The sequence below is a fragment of the Camponotus vicinus genome, unplaced genomic scaffold (assembly GCF_025532165.1).
Source record: "Camponotus vicinus isolate PSW18456_S1 unplaced genomic scaffold, iyCamVici1.0 SCAF_1, whole genome shotgun sequence".
Taxonomy (NCBI): domain Eukaryota; kingdom Metazoa; phylum Arthropoda; class Insecta; order Hymenoptera; family Formicidae; genus Camponotus; species Camponotus vicinus.
The window spans coordinates 26,696,539-26,710,212 of record NW_028141945.1 but is presented as its reverse complement, the minus strand read 5'-3'; the positions used below and the strand labels follow the sequence as shown (position 1 = coordinate 26,710,212).

At 48.3% G+C, this 13,674-nt stretch overlaps 1 protein-coding gene across 1 annotated transcript; it reads left to right on the top strand.

The window, feature by feature from the left end:
• Positions 1-1,449: 1,449 nt before the first annotated feature.
• LOC145964258 (activity-regulated cytoskeleton associated protein 2-like) lies at positions 1,450-2,088 on the top strand. The gene has a single exon (XM_083086850.1). The coding sequence runs from the start codon at positions 1,450-1,452 to the stop codon at positions 2,086-2,088; it is 639 nt and encodes a 212-aa protein (XP_082942976.1).
• The last annotated feature ends 11,586 nt before the right edge of the window (positions 2,089-13,674 follow it).

Sequence of the window (13,674 nt, the reverse complement as noted above, 5' to 3'; positions counted from 1 at the left end):
ACCCGATGCAATCGGTTACTTTTTCTGTTCAGTCGAATGAAAAAATCAAATCAATTATTTTGCTGAATATGAGGTGAATCTCCTTTAGGTTTGTATGACTCTAAAAACTATATTGTCCTCAGATTCTTAAAAATATATTTCAAACATCTTCTGGGTCCCAGGCAATTCCCGAAGTAACTTGAGGAGTAATTCTAGGTTCTATAACCTGAGGAGTTGGAGGAGTAAAAGTTGGTCGATCTATAGCTAATTTAGGTTGAACACCAAGCGATATTTGTTGTTGTTGAATTTCTTGCAACATATCTGTAATTAATGATAACTTAGTATCAATCTCAGTAGGGATAGTTTCCAATCTTATTTTCGGGAGAATCTCCATCGTATGTTTTACTGAATCAGTAATTAATCGTCGGTGCGAATCTAAGATTGTCTCATCACCTAAATGTAAGGATACTTTATGTGACAACCACGGAACTATAAAGTCTTTATCGAACAATTCCCACGCTTTTTTAATGTCCATGGTTGTCAATGTTTTCACAAGGGATTCAGGACATTCAGTATTGAAAACAGCAAGGATAATATCTTTTTTAAGGATTCTAGATAGGCAGTGAGCTGGAGGTTCTACCTCTAAGAAAGGTACATAATTTATTTTACACTCAGGTATTGAGAAACTGTTATTTTCTGAATAGATCACATTTGTATCTGAATGGGATTTAGGAGTTGATGCTGTTGGTCTTTCAGGAGTTTTTGTAGGAGTTCCTTTCAAGCTTCCCGGGCTGACGCTATTAGGATTGTGTGGAGTTGGTTTACTTCCAAATTTAGCGGATAATGCTGAAATTAGTTTTTTATCTTTCGGAGTTAGCAACAAATTCCTAGTCCGAACACTAATGCCCTTCATAGGGACTTTCTTTCTCAGTAATTGCAGAGCAGAACTTTCATCTAATTTAGGATCTTCCATCATAGCATTATAAAGTAATTCAAATATGTGCTGGTTTTCACTTGGTATCTCCCATTTTACTTGCTTTAAATATTGAGGATCTCCAGATAAGAGGAAGAATATTTTTGCATAGGCCAATTGAGCTCTGTCTTTAAAATTAGATTCTTCTTCATTATACTCTGTCATCCATCTCACCTGATTTTCTTTTAATTTATCGTACTCAACATCATAGAGTATTCTTACATCATGAAGTACACTCGGGTTAATTTTATTTTCTTCACCTTCTATTGCATGTAAAATACAACTATTGACACATTCTACTATAAAGTTGAAAGTAGCCATCTTGACTGTTCCTCCAGCAATCCCGATGAGTACCTGGATAAACCGACTAAGTAAGACCGAGTTAGAGACCCAGCTAGAGGCTTACGAAATCGATAGTTCCGGCAACCGAGACATTGCGAGGGCGGCTACGACAGTTCGTCGCTAAGAACCCGGGCGTATTCGGAGGACCGACAAGTATGCCGAAAACAGACGACAACGAGCCAATGGCTGGTCGCGCAGAACCGCTCGAGCCGAGAGCTCCAGACCCAGCGACGGTCCTGAACCAAATCCGAAAGTGGAGCCTCCACTTTGATGGGAAAGATCCCCTCGCGTTCCTCCAACGCCTCGACGAACTCAGCCAAACCTATGGCTATACCGACGACTATCTTCTCCTCGGTTTACCAGAGCTATTGCGAGGGGACTCGCTCTTATGGTACCGGATTAACCGTGAAGCCTGGGGTACATGGGGCGATTTCTGCCAGGCCTTTCGGACTCAATACCTGCCGCCGGGATATCAACGCGCGCTAAGGCGAGAGATTGACGGCCGCCGACAACTACCGGGCGAGACATTCGACAAATACGCCATGGCCGTATTAACCATGATGCGGCGAGCCGGGGGCTATACGAAACAAGACCAGTTAGAGCAGCTGTACGAAAACATGAATCCGGATTTCCAGTTGTACATTCGGTCGAATGAGGCCACTAATATCGCCGAGCTGAGCGCCAAGGCCGCCCAATTTGAAAAGGTGGAGAAACTCCGCAAGGAGCAACAGTCTACCGCTAAGCGAAGTCCCGGACCAGCCGTCGCAGCCGCCACCTACAACCGCGACGAATGATGGTGGCGGTGTAAACAACGCGGCCATACTCGGCTAGATTGCAAACGCCCGCCAAAGAAATTCTGCTCGAGATGCGGAAAGGATGGTGTTTTCACTCGCGATTGCCATCCGCCATCGGGAAACGAACAACGGGCCGGAGAAACAGCGGCCGCCTCCGGTCCCGAAGAGCTCGAATAAGGTTCAGGCCCCGTCCGTACGTTCGAGTCCAGTTAGTTGGCCGTCACCATTGGAGTCTCCTAGATCCAGGGTCGGAGATATCATTCATTAACCCCGCCATTGCGGAACTGGCCCGCCGGCAGGGATACCGACTGTGCACAGTGAGCCAACAGGCCTCACTGGCCGACGGAACGCCAGTTACCATAGCGCGCACCGCCACGCTACCGATCTCCACTGCCGGACGCACTGTGAACCATGAGTTCCACGTTATGCCGAACCTTGACTGCCCAGTGCTAATCGGCGTAGACCTATGGGCCAGGCTCCGGATACACCTACCATTGCCTCCGATGACTGCCACCCCAGCGTCACCACACGTGGGAGAAATTTCCCAAGGCCTGACTCCACGAACTCCAGACGAAGACCAGCGACTGGAACAATTTCTGGAGTAGGAGCTCGCCGCCTTCGAAGCGATACGGAGACCGACCGACTGTATCGAACATAAGATCCGGCTGAAACCCGACTAGCCGATAAAGCAGCGGTACCGACCCAGGAACCCCGCTATGCAAGCAATTATCAACGCCGAAGTCGAGAAGATGGAGCAAGAGGGCGTCATAGAGCCTTCCCAGAGTGCCTGGAGCTCTCCCGTAGTCGTTGTACGGAAAAAGGATGGAGGCCACCGTTTCTGCATCGACTTCCGACGATTGAATGCGGTAACGGAAAAAGACGCGTACTCTTTGCCACACATCACCGCTATGCTCGATAAATTAAGAGGGGTCAAATATCTATCCACCCTCGACCTGAAGAACGGGTATTGGCAGGTGCCACTCGCTCCAGATAGCCGACCCGCCACGGCGTTCACTGTGCCCGGCAAAGGACTCATGCAGTTCCGAACAATGCCATTCGGACTGCATTCGGCTCCGGCAACGTTCCAGCGATTACTAGACTCGGTCCTGGGCCCCGAACTCGAGCCCAACGTGCTGGTCTATCTCGACGATATTATAGTGGCCAGCCAAATGTTCGACGACCATCTCAAACACCTTGCAGAGGTGTTCCGACGACTGAGAAACGCCAAGTTGCGCCTGAACGCCGAAAAGTGTCACTTTTGCCGGGACGGCTTGCGCTACCTATGGCACACCATCGACTGCGAGGGCATCCGAACCGACCCCGCCAAAGTCAGCGCCATCACTAACTGGCCCACGCCCACCACGCTGAGACAAGTACGCCAATTCCTCGGCGTCGCTTCCTGGTACCGACGCTTCATCGCGGACTTCTCGGCCAAGGTCACACCATTAACCCGCCTGATGCGCAAAAATGCCCGATGGGCCTGGACCGCGACGGAGGACGAGGCTTTTAGAAGCATTAAAAAGGCGCTAACGACCGCTCCCGTATTGACTTGCCCCGATTTCAACCAGCCGTTCACCCTACAGACCGACGCTAGTACGCTTGGTCTTGGAGCTGTACTCACACAAAACCTGGACGGAGGAGAGCGTGTCATCGCGTACGCCAGCCGGACGCTTAACCAGGTGGAGAAAAATTACAGCGCGACCGAGTTGGAGTGTCTTGCGGTGGTTTGGGGAATACGCCGAATGAGGGATTATCTGGAGGGGTACCGGTTCACCGTGATCACTAATCACCAATCTCTCGGGTGGTTACAGCGATTGGAAGCCCCCTCCGGAAGGCTCGGGAGATGGCTATTCGAGCTCCATCAGTTTGACTTCGATATCAAATATCGAAAAGGGGCCCTGAACCAGGTGGCCGACGCACTGTCCCGTCACCCCGAGGTGTGCGCTACGCGTCACAAACCACGATGCCCGTGGTACAAAAGGATTACCACCGGGTTACGGGAACGACCTGCCGACTTCCCGGACTACCGGATCCGCCACGAAAAACTTTTCCGGCACATCCTCCACGATCTCGATTTCCGTGAGACCGACCCGGAGGATCAGTGGAAACAGTGCATTCCGACCGACCAACGAGCAGCCTTGCTACAACGTATGCACGATGACCCGGCAGCCGGACATCTGGGCACCGCGAAAACCATAGCCCGTATCGCGCAACATTACTACTGGACGGGCATGTTTCGGGATATCGCGCGATACGTCCGCTCCTGCGAAAACTGCTTGACGCATAAGCCCCTACAACAGCGACCGGCCGGTAATCTCCACGCTACACCAGTGGGCACGCCTTGGCAACAAGTCGCGATCGATTTGGTCGGCCCTTTACCGCGTTCGAACCATGGATATACTTGGCTATTAACCATGCAGGATCGGTTCACGAAGTGGCTGGAAGTCGTGCCGCTCAGGAAGGCCACCGTTGTTAATGTCACTAAAGGCTTCACAGAGCGAATTGTGTATCGCCATGATTGCCCAGAGTACCTTGTGTCAGATAATGGGACACAATTAAAATCAACTCAGCTCGAGCGATGCCTCACCAACTTCGGCATCCAACACCGTACTACTCCGCCGTACACGCCACAGTGTAACTCCATCGAGCGTACAAACCGAACGTTAAAAACCATGGTCGCTTAATTCGTCGGTAAGAATCATAAGACCTGGGACGAACACCTGGCGGTATTGCAATTTGCCTTCAATACCGCACGACACGAAGCCACCGGATACTCGCCGGCCTATCTGAATCACGGCCGGGAGCTGGCACGACAGCATCCAGAAGACCGACGACCGCGCGCAAACCAGGCGGCTTCAGACACCGCTCACTGTCGTCTCCAGGACGCGTACGAATTGGTTCGAGTTCACTTGGCGCGCGCCTTCCACCGGCAGGAAAAACATTATAACCTGCGAAGGCGAGACTGGCGTCCGAAAATCGGGGAAAGTCTGAAAAAAGGACCACGCCCTCTCCGATAAATCAAAGGCGTTCAACGCCAAGTTAGCGCCAAAATTCACTGGGCCCCTGGAAGTAGGCAGAATTATATCGCCGGTGATCGTGGACCTGCGCGACGCCCGAGGGCGCTGGCACCGTCATATCCACGTGCGAGACGTAAAACCGCACGCCGAAAAACCACGTGCCGCGCGCGCCGTAAAATGAAAAGGAATCCGCGCAAAAAACTACCCGCGCCGCATTCCAGGCATACCGGCGCGAGTATAAATACACGCGCTCCGTGCGAATATCAAAACAGTCTCTAATCTACCGTGATAACGAGATGTCACGAAAGGAAAGACTCCGTGAATTGTTCGGAGAGTTTTCCAGCAGCGACGACGAGGTGTTTCTCTGCGCAAAGAAACCGCCGCCAAACCCGCCGCCAGGAAAGAAACGACAATCACTGCGGGTGGGGACTGTCGTCCAGCGATCCGACGCAGTCAACCGTCAAAAGGCCATCCTGCTGGCCACCCCGCCACTCCAAGTACCGGCAACGCAACGACGGCGTATCGCATCCGCCAGGCGGGATACAAGGGCGCCCGTCCCGCAGTCACGAGCCTCCACGACGACGTCTCAATGCGCCACCGTGGCTATATCACCGCCAAAGGACGCTGCCCCCGTGGCCGCCGAGCCGTCAAGGCCTACACCACCGCCAAGGGACGCCGTCCCCGCCGTCCCCGGACCATCCCGACCTCTGGCGCTCCAGGTGCACGTAACACCCGGGGTAACCCTGGCCGCATCACGCGGCTTACGTCGTCCGCCGATTCCGGGCCTGGACCCCAGAGAGGAAATGGTTCCTGCGGTTCGGACCAAACGGGCGGTTACGCTCGAGCCGTTTCCGACCCTGATGTGACACCGCCGGGCCCTCCACCACTACAACAGCGCCGAAAGGGAAGGGGTGATGTAACGGCGCGTACGCGCCCTTACTAACAAATATATTATAATACATTCATGTTTCTCTTTCTTTTGCCCTTTCCACCCACATTCTGTCTCGCTCGCACCCATTCATACGCTCGCTTTCTCGCTCATTCGTACTGCTTGGCGCTTGTTTTCTCGCTCACTCGTCCGTTCGACGCTTGCTGTCTCGCTCTCACGCACTGGTGCTTGCTCCCTACTTCGCCCGACCGTTCGCTACTTCTCTCGCACGCACTCGCCTTACCTGGGCAGCCCCCTGGAAGGAGAACATTGGAATGCGGCCGACCGGGTATAAAAGCTGGCCGAGCCGGCATATCGGAACCAGATCCTGTGATCCCATCGAACGCTCTGACCAGGTCTCCCGAAACCGAAGTGTCTCTCGGACTCGCTTCCTAGACGGCTCGAGGTGTTTTCTCGACTCCCGCCGGGTGTCTCCAGCATCCTGATACCAGCCTAAGTCGAGGTGTTTCTCGACTCCTGCTGGGTGTCTCCGACATCCTGATATCAGCCTAAGTCGAGGTGTTTCTCGACCCCCGCCGGGTGTCTCCGGCATCCTGATACCAGCCTAAGTCGAGGTGTTTCTCGAATTCCGCCGGGTGTCTCCGGCATCCTGATACCAGCCTAAGTCGAGGTGTTTCTCGACCCCCACCGGGTGTCTCCGGCATCCTGATACCAGCCTAAGTCGAGGTGTTTCTCGACTCCCGCCGGGTGTCTCCGGCTACCAGTCCGGGCCGAGGTGTTTCTTGGTTCGACCGGGTGTCTCCGGTCTCTTGCTACCTGTCCAGGTCGAGGTGTCTCTCGATTCGACCGAGTGTCTCCGAACTCCAGGGCTGATGTGACACTCAACCCTTCTGCTTTGTACAGTAGCTTTAAGTTGCGCCGCTTACCGTTGCGATATCCCGCCTAGATTTAGTCATCTGCGCACGCTTGCGTCTTGACTTGTACATAGCTTACCGCCTAGGTTTAGTCACATTTAGAATTTCACACACTGCGACAAACACACACACGCACAAAAATAACACTTGTACATACTTGAAATACTTTTAGTAATAAAAATTATTTTTTCACGCATCCGAATTGTTCGCACAAACTTGATTCTCCCCTTCTCTCGAATCTTGACTAACCGACGAGCCGATTCGGAGCGTCGAGAAAAGCGACCGCTTTACACATACATATACATACGTATACGTATATATACATATACGTATACGTACATGTATATGTAGGAATTAGGAGGATTAATTTAAGACATTTGTGTTTATCTCAACGTGTCAGGGCGTCTTTGTCACTACGAGTGAGACGTGATGCCCTTGTTTATGTAGGCAACAGCTGAGCGCGACGGTAGATCGCCCGTGCGATTCGAAACGAGAGAAGACCGAAATCCGCAACAGAGGAAGGTCGTGAGCTCTCTCAAGTATCTTCCAAGGAGTGTAAAAGACGGTCTCGAATAAAATAGGTTTAATTCGAATTCCTCGAGTTGGTTTAATTAACGATATCTCCCACAAGACCCGCGAATCCTATAAAACTTTGGGGCTCAGCCGGGATCTGGTCGAGACGTCGTGCGCAGTTGCGCTGAGTGCGGTAACGTTGATTCTGAGTGAACAACACTGAGTGCGGTGATACTGAGTGCAACAGAGTTGGATGCGGGTCTGATGTCCCTGCGAGTCAACAGAAAAGACGAGATGAATTCCACGAAGAATCCGTCTAATTTTACGGTGGTTGAGCTGAAGGAGAAACTCAAAAATTTTGGCTTGAGTACGTCCGTCGAAAAACGATCTCATAAGCCGACTGATGGAAGCGGATCCTGAGGGCGGATGGCTTCGCGAGTCGGGCCTGCGGACAGATGAGCAAAATGATCTGTCGCAGAATGGAGAGGTGGAGGCGAGTGGGTCGGAGAGCCGTAATGCATCTGAGATGCTTAGAGTGGGCGAGGCAGGGATGCTGCAAGAGATGGAAATCATTAGGAGAGAGAAGGAACTGCTGGAGAGAGAGCTAGCGTTAGCGCGACGGGAAGCGGAGTTCCTTCGTGAGAGGGAGAGAGAGCGAGGGAAATTCGAGGCGGCCGAGCGGAGAATGGATCGGGCGGAGGCGCGGCAAGGGGCGAACCCCACGGAGACGATTGAGACGACGGTGCGGCCAAGTATAACAGCAATCGCCGAATTGTTGGCGCATTTCGATGGAGTGATTGATTCCTGGGAGGTGTGGGAGAAGCAGGTGCGACTCCTTGCGTCGACATGCCGCCTTCGGGACGAAATGGCAATAATACTGATAGGCGCAAAACTGAAGGGTAAGGCAGCTGAATGGTTTCGTTCTAAGTCCGAACACTTGGAGATGACGACGAACGATCTCCTTGTGGAAATGAAAGCCATGTTCGGAAAAAGGAATTTGAAGAACAGGTTTGGAAGAGAGGCGAGGCTTTCGATGCACACATGCATGACAAAATTATTTTGACAAACCGAGTGCCGATTGGAAAAGACGACCTCGTTGATTATATCGTGGATGGTATATCTGATTTGAACCTGCAGGACCAAGCTCGAATTCAGGGGTTTACGTCGACAACATCTTTGTTGAGAGCCTTCGAGAAGGTGACCCTGCGATCAAGAAGACAGCAGGATCGCGGCGCCGTCCCGACGGGCCGACCGGATGTGGCTACTACGGACGGAGAGGTGCAGAAATCCCGCGTGGGAGCGAGGCGGCCAGGGAGCGACGGGGAAGAGCGGAGCCGTTCGAGACGATGTTACAATTGCGGAGGACAGAATCACCTGAGCGCGAACTACCCGACTAGGGAAAATGGGGTGAAGTGTTTTCGTTGCGGCGAGCGCGGGCACGTGGCGGCGAAGTGCGCCGGGAAAGCGAGCGTAGAAAAAACTAGCTGCGTGATAAGCTGGTATTGCGATGATAAATGTTACAAAGACGTGTTTATAAACACACGTAGAATATCGGCGATGATCGACACAGGTAGCGACATGTGTCATGCGCGCGGAATGTTATGGCAGCTTGAACGCTCTACTTATTGTTAGAAAAAATAAAATTTATTTCCGTGGTGTGGGTTCAAATAATAATGAGACGTTAGGCGAATTTTTACGACGCAGAAGTTTGGATCGACGATGATATTTATAATATTAAAATACGAATAGTTTCTGACGAGCTTATGCGATACGATTTTATCCTTGGCACCGACTTTTTAAAAACGGTAGACGTAATAATGAAGAAGGGCGAAATATTAATTTCGAAACCGAAAAGAGACCCCGAGCTACCGGAGATATTTCAGATCGACTGCGTATGCGAAACAAGCGAATTAGACGTTGCACATCTCGATGATGATCGTCAGAGCGCGAGAAGATATGGTTCGCGGTTATGTGCCGAATAAAACGCGTGATGTAAATATTAGGATGAAACTGATTCTCAAGAACGATGAGCCTGTATACCAGACAGCGCAACGATGCTCTGAACAGGAAAAGCAAATAATTAAACGACAAGTAGACGAATGGATGCGCGAGGGTATTGTGCGACCGTCTTTGTCGGAGTATGCAAGTCCGGTAGTTCTAGTAAAGAAAAAGAACGGTGCGTATCGTCTATGTGTGGATTACCGGCGATTGAACCAGAAAATTATAAAAGATCGTTATCCGTTACCCTTAATTGACAATCAATTAGATCGGTTGCAAGGCGCGAGAATCTTTACGACTTTACACCTCAAGAACGGATTTTTTCATGTCGACGTGGATGAGGACAGCCGTAAATTTACAGCTTTTATTATACCCGACGGGTAATATGAGTTCCTGAAAATGCTATTCGGTCTATGCAATTCGCCAGCCGTTTTTCAGAGATTTGTAAATGCGGCGCTTAGAGATTTTATTTGTGACGGGACTGTATTGACCTACATGGATGACTTGATTGTGCCGTCCGAAAATTACGAAGATGCGTTTATAAAGCTGCAGCGGATACTCGATAGAGCGAGTCAAGCTGGGTTAGCAATCAATTGGGATAAGTGCCAGTTCTTCAGAACGAAAGTAGAATTTTTGGGACACATAATACAGTCAGGTGGCGTGCGGCCGTCGGAGGCGAAGACAGACGCGGTAACGCGATTCCCCGAACCGAAAAACGTTAAACAGGTGCAAAGTTTTTTAGGGCTATCGGGTTACTTTCGAAAGTTTATTGATAATTACTCACTGTTTGCGCGGCCTCTGACAAATTTGTTAAAAAAGGATACTGTATTTCGTTTCGAAGAGAGCGAAAGAAATGTGTTTGATAGATTGAAGACTGTCTTGATAAATAAGTCTGTTTTAAAATTATATAAAATAAGCGCGTCTACCGAATTGCATACTGATGCGTCGAAGCACGGTTATGGTGCTATCTTACTTCAGCGTGACGATAATAATGTATTGCGTCCTGTTTACTATGCGAGCGGCCGAACAACTCCGGCAGAAGGAAAGTATAGCAGTTATGAACTTGAAGTGCTTGCGATCATAAAATCTTTGAAAAAATTTCGAGTTTACTTGATAGGAATCCCTTTTAAAATCGTGACTGATTGTAAAGCATTCAGCTTGACTATGAATAAGAAAGATTTGTGTGTGCGAGTTGCGAGATGGGCCCTACAATTAGAGGAGTTCAATTACGTTATCGAACATCGTTCGGAAAAAGCAATGACGCATGTTGATGCGCTCAGTCGGAACCCGTTGCCTGTGTGTATGTCGAGCGAGCGTGAAGAGAGTATAGCGGCGCGAATTCGGAAGGCGCAACGCGAGGAAGCACATTTACGAGAAATAATTGATCTGGCTAAAGCGGAGAAGGCTGTTGGTTTTGTAATGCGAGCAGGAGTTTTATTTAAAATAATTGACGACGAGGAGCGAATGGTGATTCCACGGTCGATGCATTTACAAATCATTAGGCATATACACGATAGAGGACATTTATCGGCAATTAAGACCGAGTGATTAGTGGCAAAGGAGTATTGGATACAGGGTTTGAAAGCGAAGGTCGAGAGAGTGGTCCATAGTTGCATGCCGTGCATTTTAGCTGAGAGAAAACATGGCAAGAAGGAGGGACTGTTGCATCCGATAGAGAAGGGTGAGGCTCCTTTAGATACTTTTCATCTCGATCATCTGGGACCGCTCCCTTCGACGCGGAAGCAATATAGACACATATTGGTTATAATCGATGCTTTCGCTGGGTTCGTCTGATTGTACGCGGTTAAGACTACTAGTACTGCGGAGGTTGTGGCTTGCTTGGCGAGGCAGGCGCATGTTTTCGGGAATCCGAGACGAATTATTTCGGATCGTGGTTCGGCGTTTACGTCCGGCGATTTCCGGAAATATTGTGAGGCGGAGGGAGTGCAGCATGTCCTCACGACGACGGATGTGCCCAGGGCCAACGGGCAAGTGGAGAGAGTCAACCGGACGCTGATTCCAGTATTGACAAAGCTATCTGCCCCCCGACCAGAGGAATGGCACAAACATTTGAATAATGTGCAAAAGTATTTAAATGCCACTTCACATCGGAGTATTGGGATGACGCCTTTCAAGCTATTATTTGGAACGGACATGAAAATGAAAGACGATATCTCTATCCGTGAGCTGATAGAGAAGGAAATAATTTCTATCTTCGAGGAAAATCGAGATGAGATAAGGAGTCAAGCAAAAGAAAACATAAGACGAGTACAGGAGGTGAACCGTCGAGGATTTGACAAACAAAGGAAACCGGCAACAGCCTATAACATCGGTGACCTCGTGGCCATCAAAAGAATGCAGACCAAGCCTGGATTGAAACTCGCACCTAAATATTTTGGTCCCTATCGAGTTACGAGGATATTGAGAAATGATCGCTACCTTGTCGAAAAGGTCGGCAAACACGAGGGATCTTATGAAACATCCACCGCAGCGGAATACATTAAGCGTTGGGCGGATGAAGATGACGAAGTGACAACGGATGAAGAAAATGACGCTATCTGAGGATAGATAGCGACGCAGGATGGCCGAATGTAGGAATTAGGAGGATTAATATAAGACATTTGTGTTTATCTCAACGTGTCAGGGCGTCTTTGTCACTGCGAGTGAGACGTGATGCCCTTGTTTATGTAGGCAACAGCTGAGCGCGACGGTTGATCGCCCGTGCGATTCGAAACGAGAGAAGACCGAAATCCGCGACAGAGGAAGGTCGTGAGCTCTCTCAAGTATCTTCCGAGGAGTGTAAATGACGGACTCGAATAAAATAGGTTTAGTCCGAATTCCTCGAGTTGGTTTAATTAACGATATCTCCCACAAGACCCGCGAATCCTACATATACGTATATGTATATATACGTATATGTACATATACATATGTATATATAATACAAACAAAAGTTTAATTATATACAGGGTGTCCTAGACCACCCGTACACCCCTTTTCTTTCAAAAACTAAGCATTTTAGAGAAAAACGTTTTCGACAAAAATTGTATGGTTTTGAGGGGAACATAAGATGGTGGTCATTGGTTTGACCTTGGATGACATCGTTAAGGTGAAGTCAAGGACACCTTTAATTTCTTAAATGGAACCACCTATTTTTTATTGCATATTCTTATAGCTTATGCCGAGAGCTTTCCAAAACACTATAATAAAGTATTTTTTCATCAAGTACTTTTCGAGTTATAAGGCTTGAAGTAATTTCTTAATTTTACATAAACCATAAAATATTTAGTAAAATATTCATTTTTCGATTATCTTACCTTAATACTTTTATGTACAAAATAATGAGAGGAATCGATTGGTATAAAGAAAACACATAATTGTTTCGAAAAAAAATGTAATTGTTAATTGCAAATTACATTTTTTTTTCGAAACAATTTTGTGTTTTCTTTACACCAATTGATTCAACCGAATGTGCGGTTCGACGTCAAAACCTACGACGTGCACGGGTAGATGTGCGGCTATTGTCATATCGATAATTACCATATGAATATTATCATTTATGTTACATTTACACAAGACTGCACAAGAGCTACTTTCCTAAGTATCGCTCGTATATGGGTTTATTTTTTTGTAATCTAATGTATGTGTACATATATTTCCCATCTTTATATATAATATTTTATAACGATATAAAACTGATCGATTACATTGTATACTTACAATTCTTTTTTTAATTGCAAAAAGATGTAATATTTGTAGGACGTGTTGTATTTGCGCAATAGCAGCAGTACGTACATATCGCACGGTAGCAATAGTACGAACGCACCGCGCGGTAAACAAAATCGTGCAGTGATATGTATATGTATGTGCGGGCAGTGAGGTACTCGTGTCGCGCGGTACGTACACGTAACAACAGTGCGAATTGATCATTATAACGCGTTATAACGTGTCGATAGCGCATAGTTTTTTCTAAAATAGTGTATATTTGTCAAAGATATATGATGGCAAATAAATCTAAGAGACAATTGACTCTCTGTGCTCGCAGACTCTGCAGAAAAGGAGCTTGGTTGAAAAGGTTAGTAATGTCATTAATTCTATAACGATAATTGATTTAAAATTATTATTACAAACAACACGAATTTACATTATATTTCTGTTTGCACGTACATGCATATAACAAGTTCTCAGATAGAAAGACGAAGAAAGAGAGATAATAGAGAAAGAAATAGAGCGAACGAGTGTTTTTGTAAATATC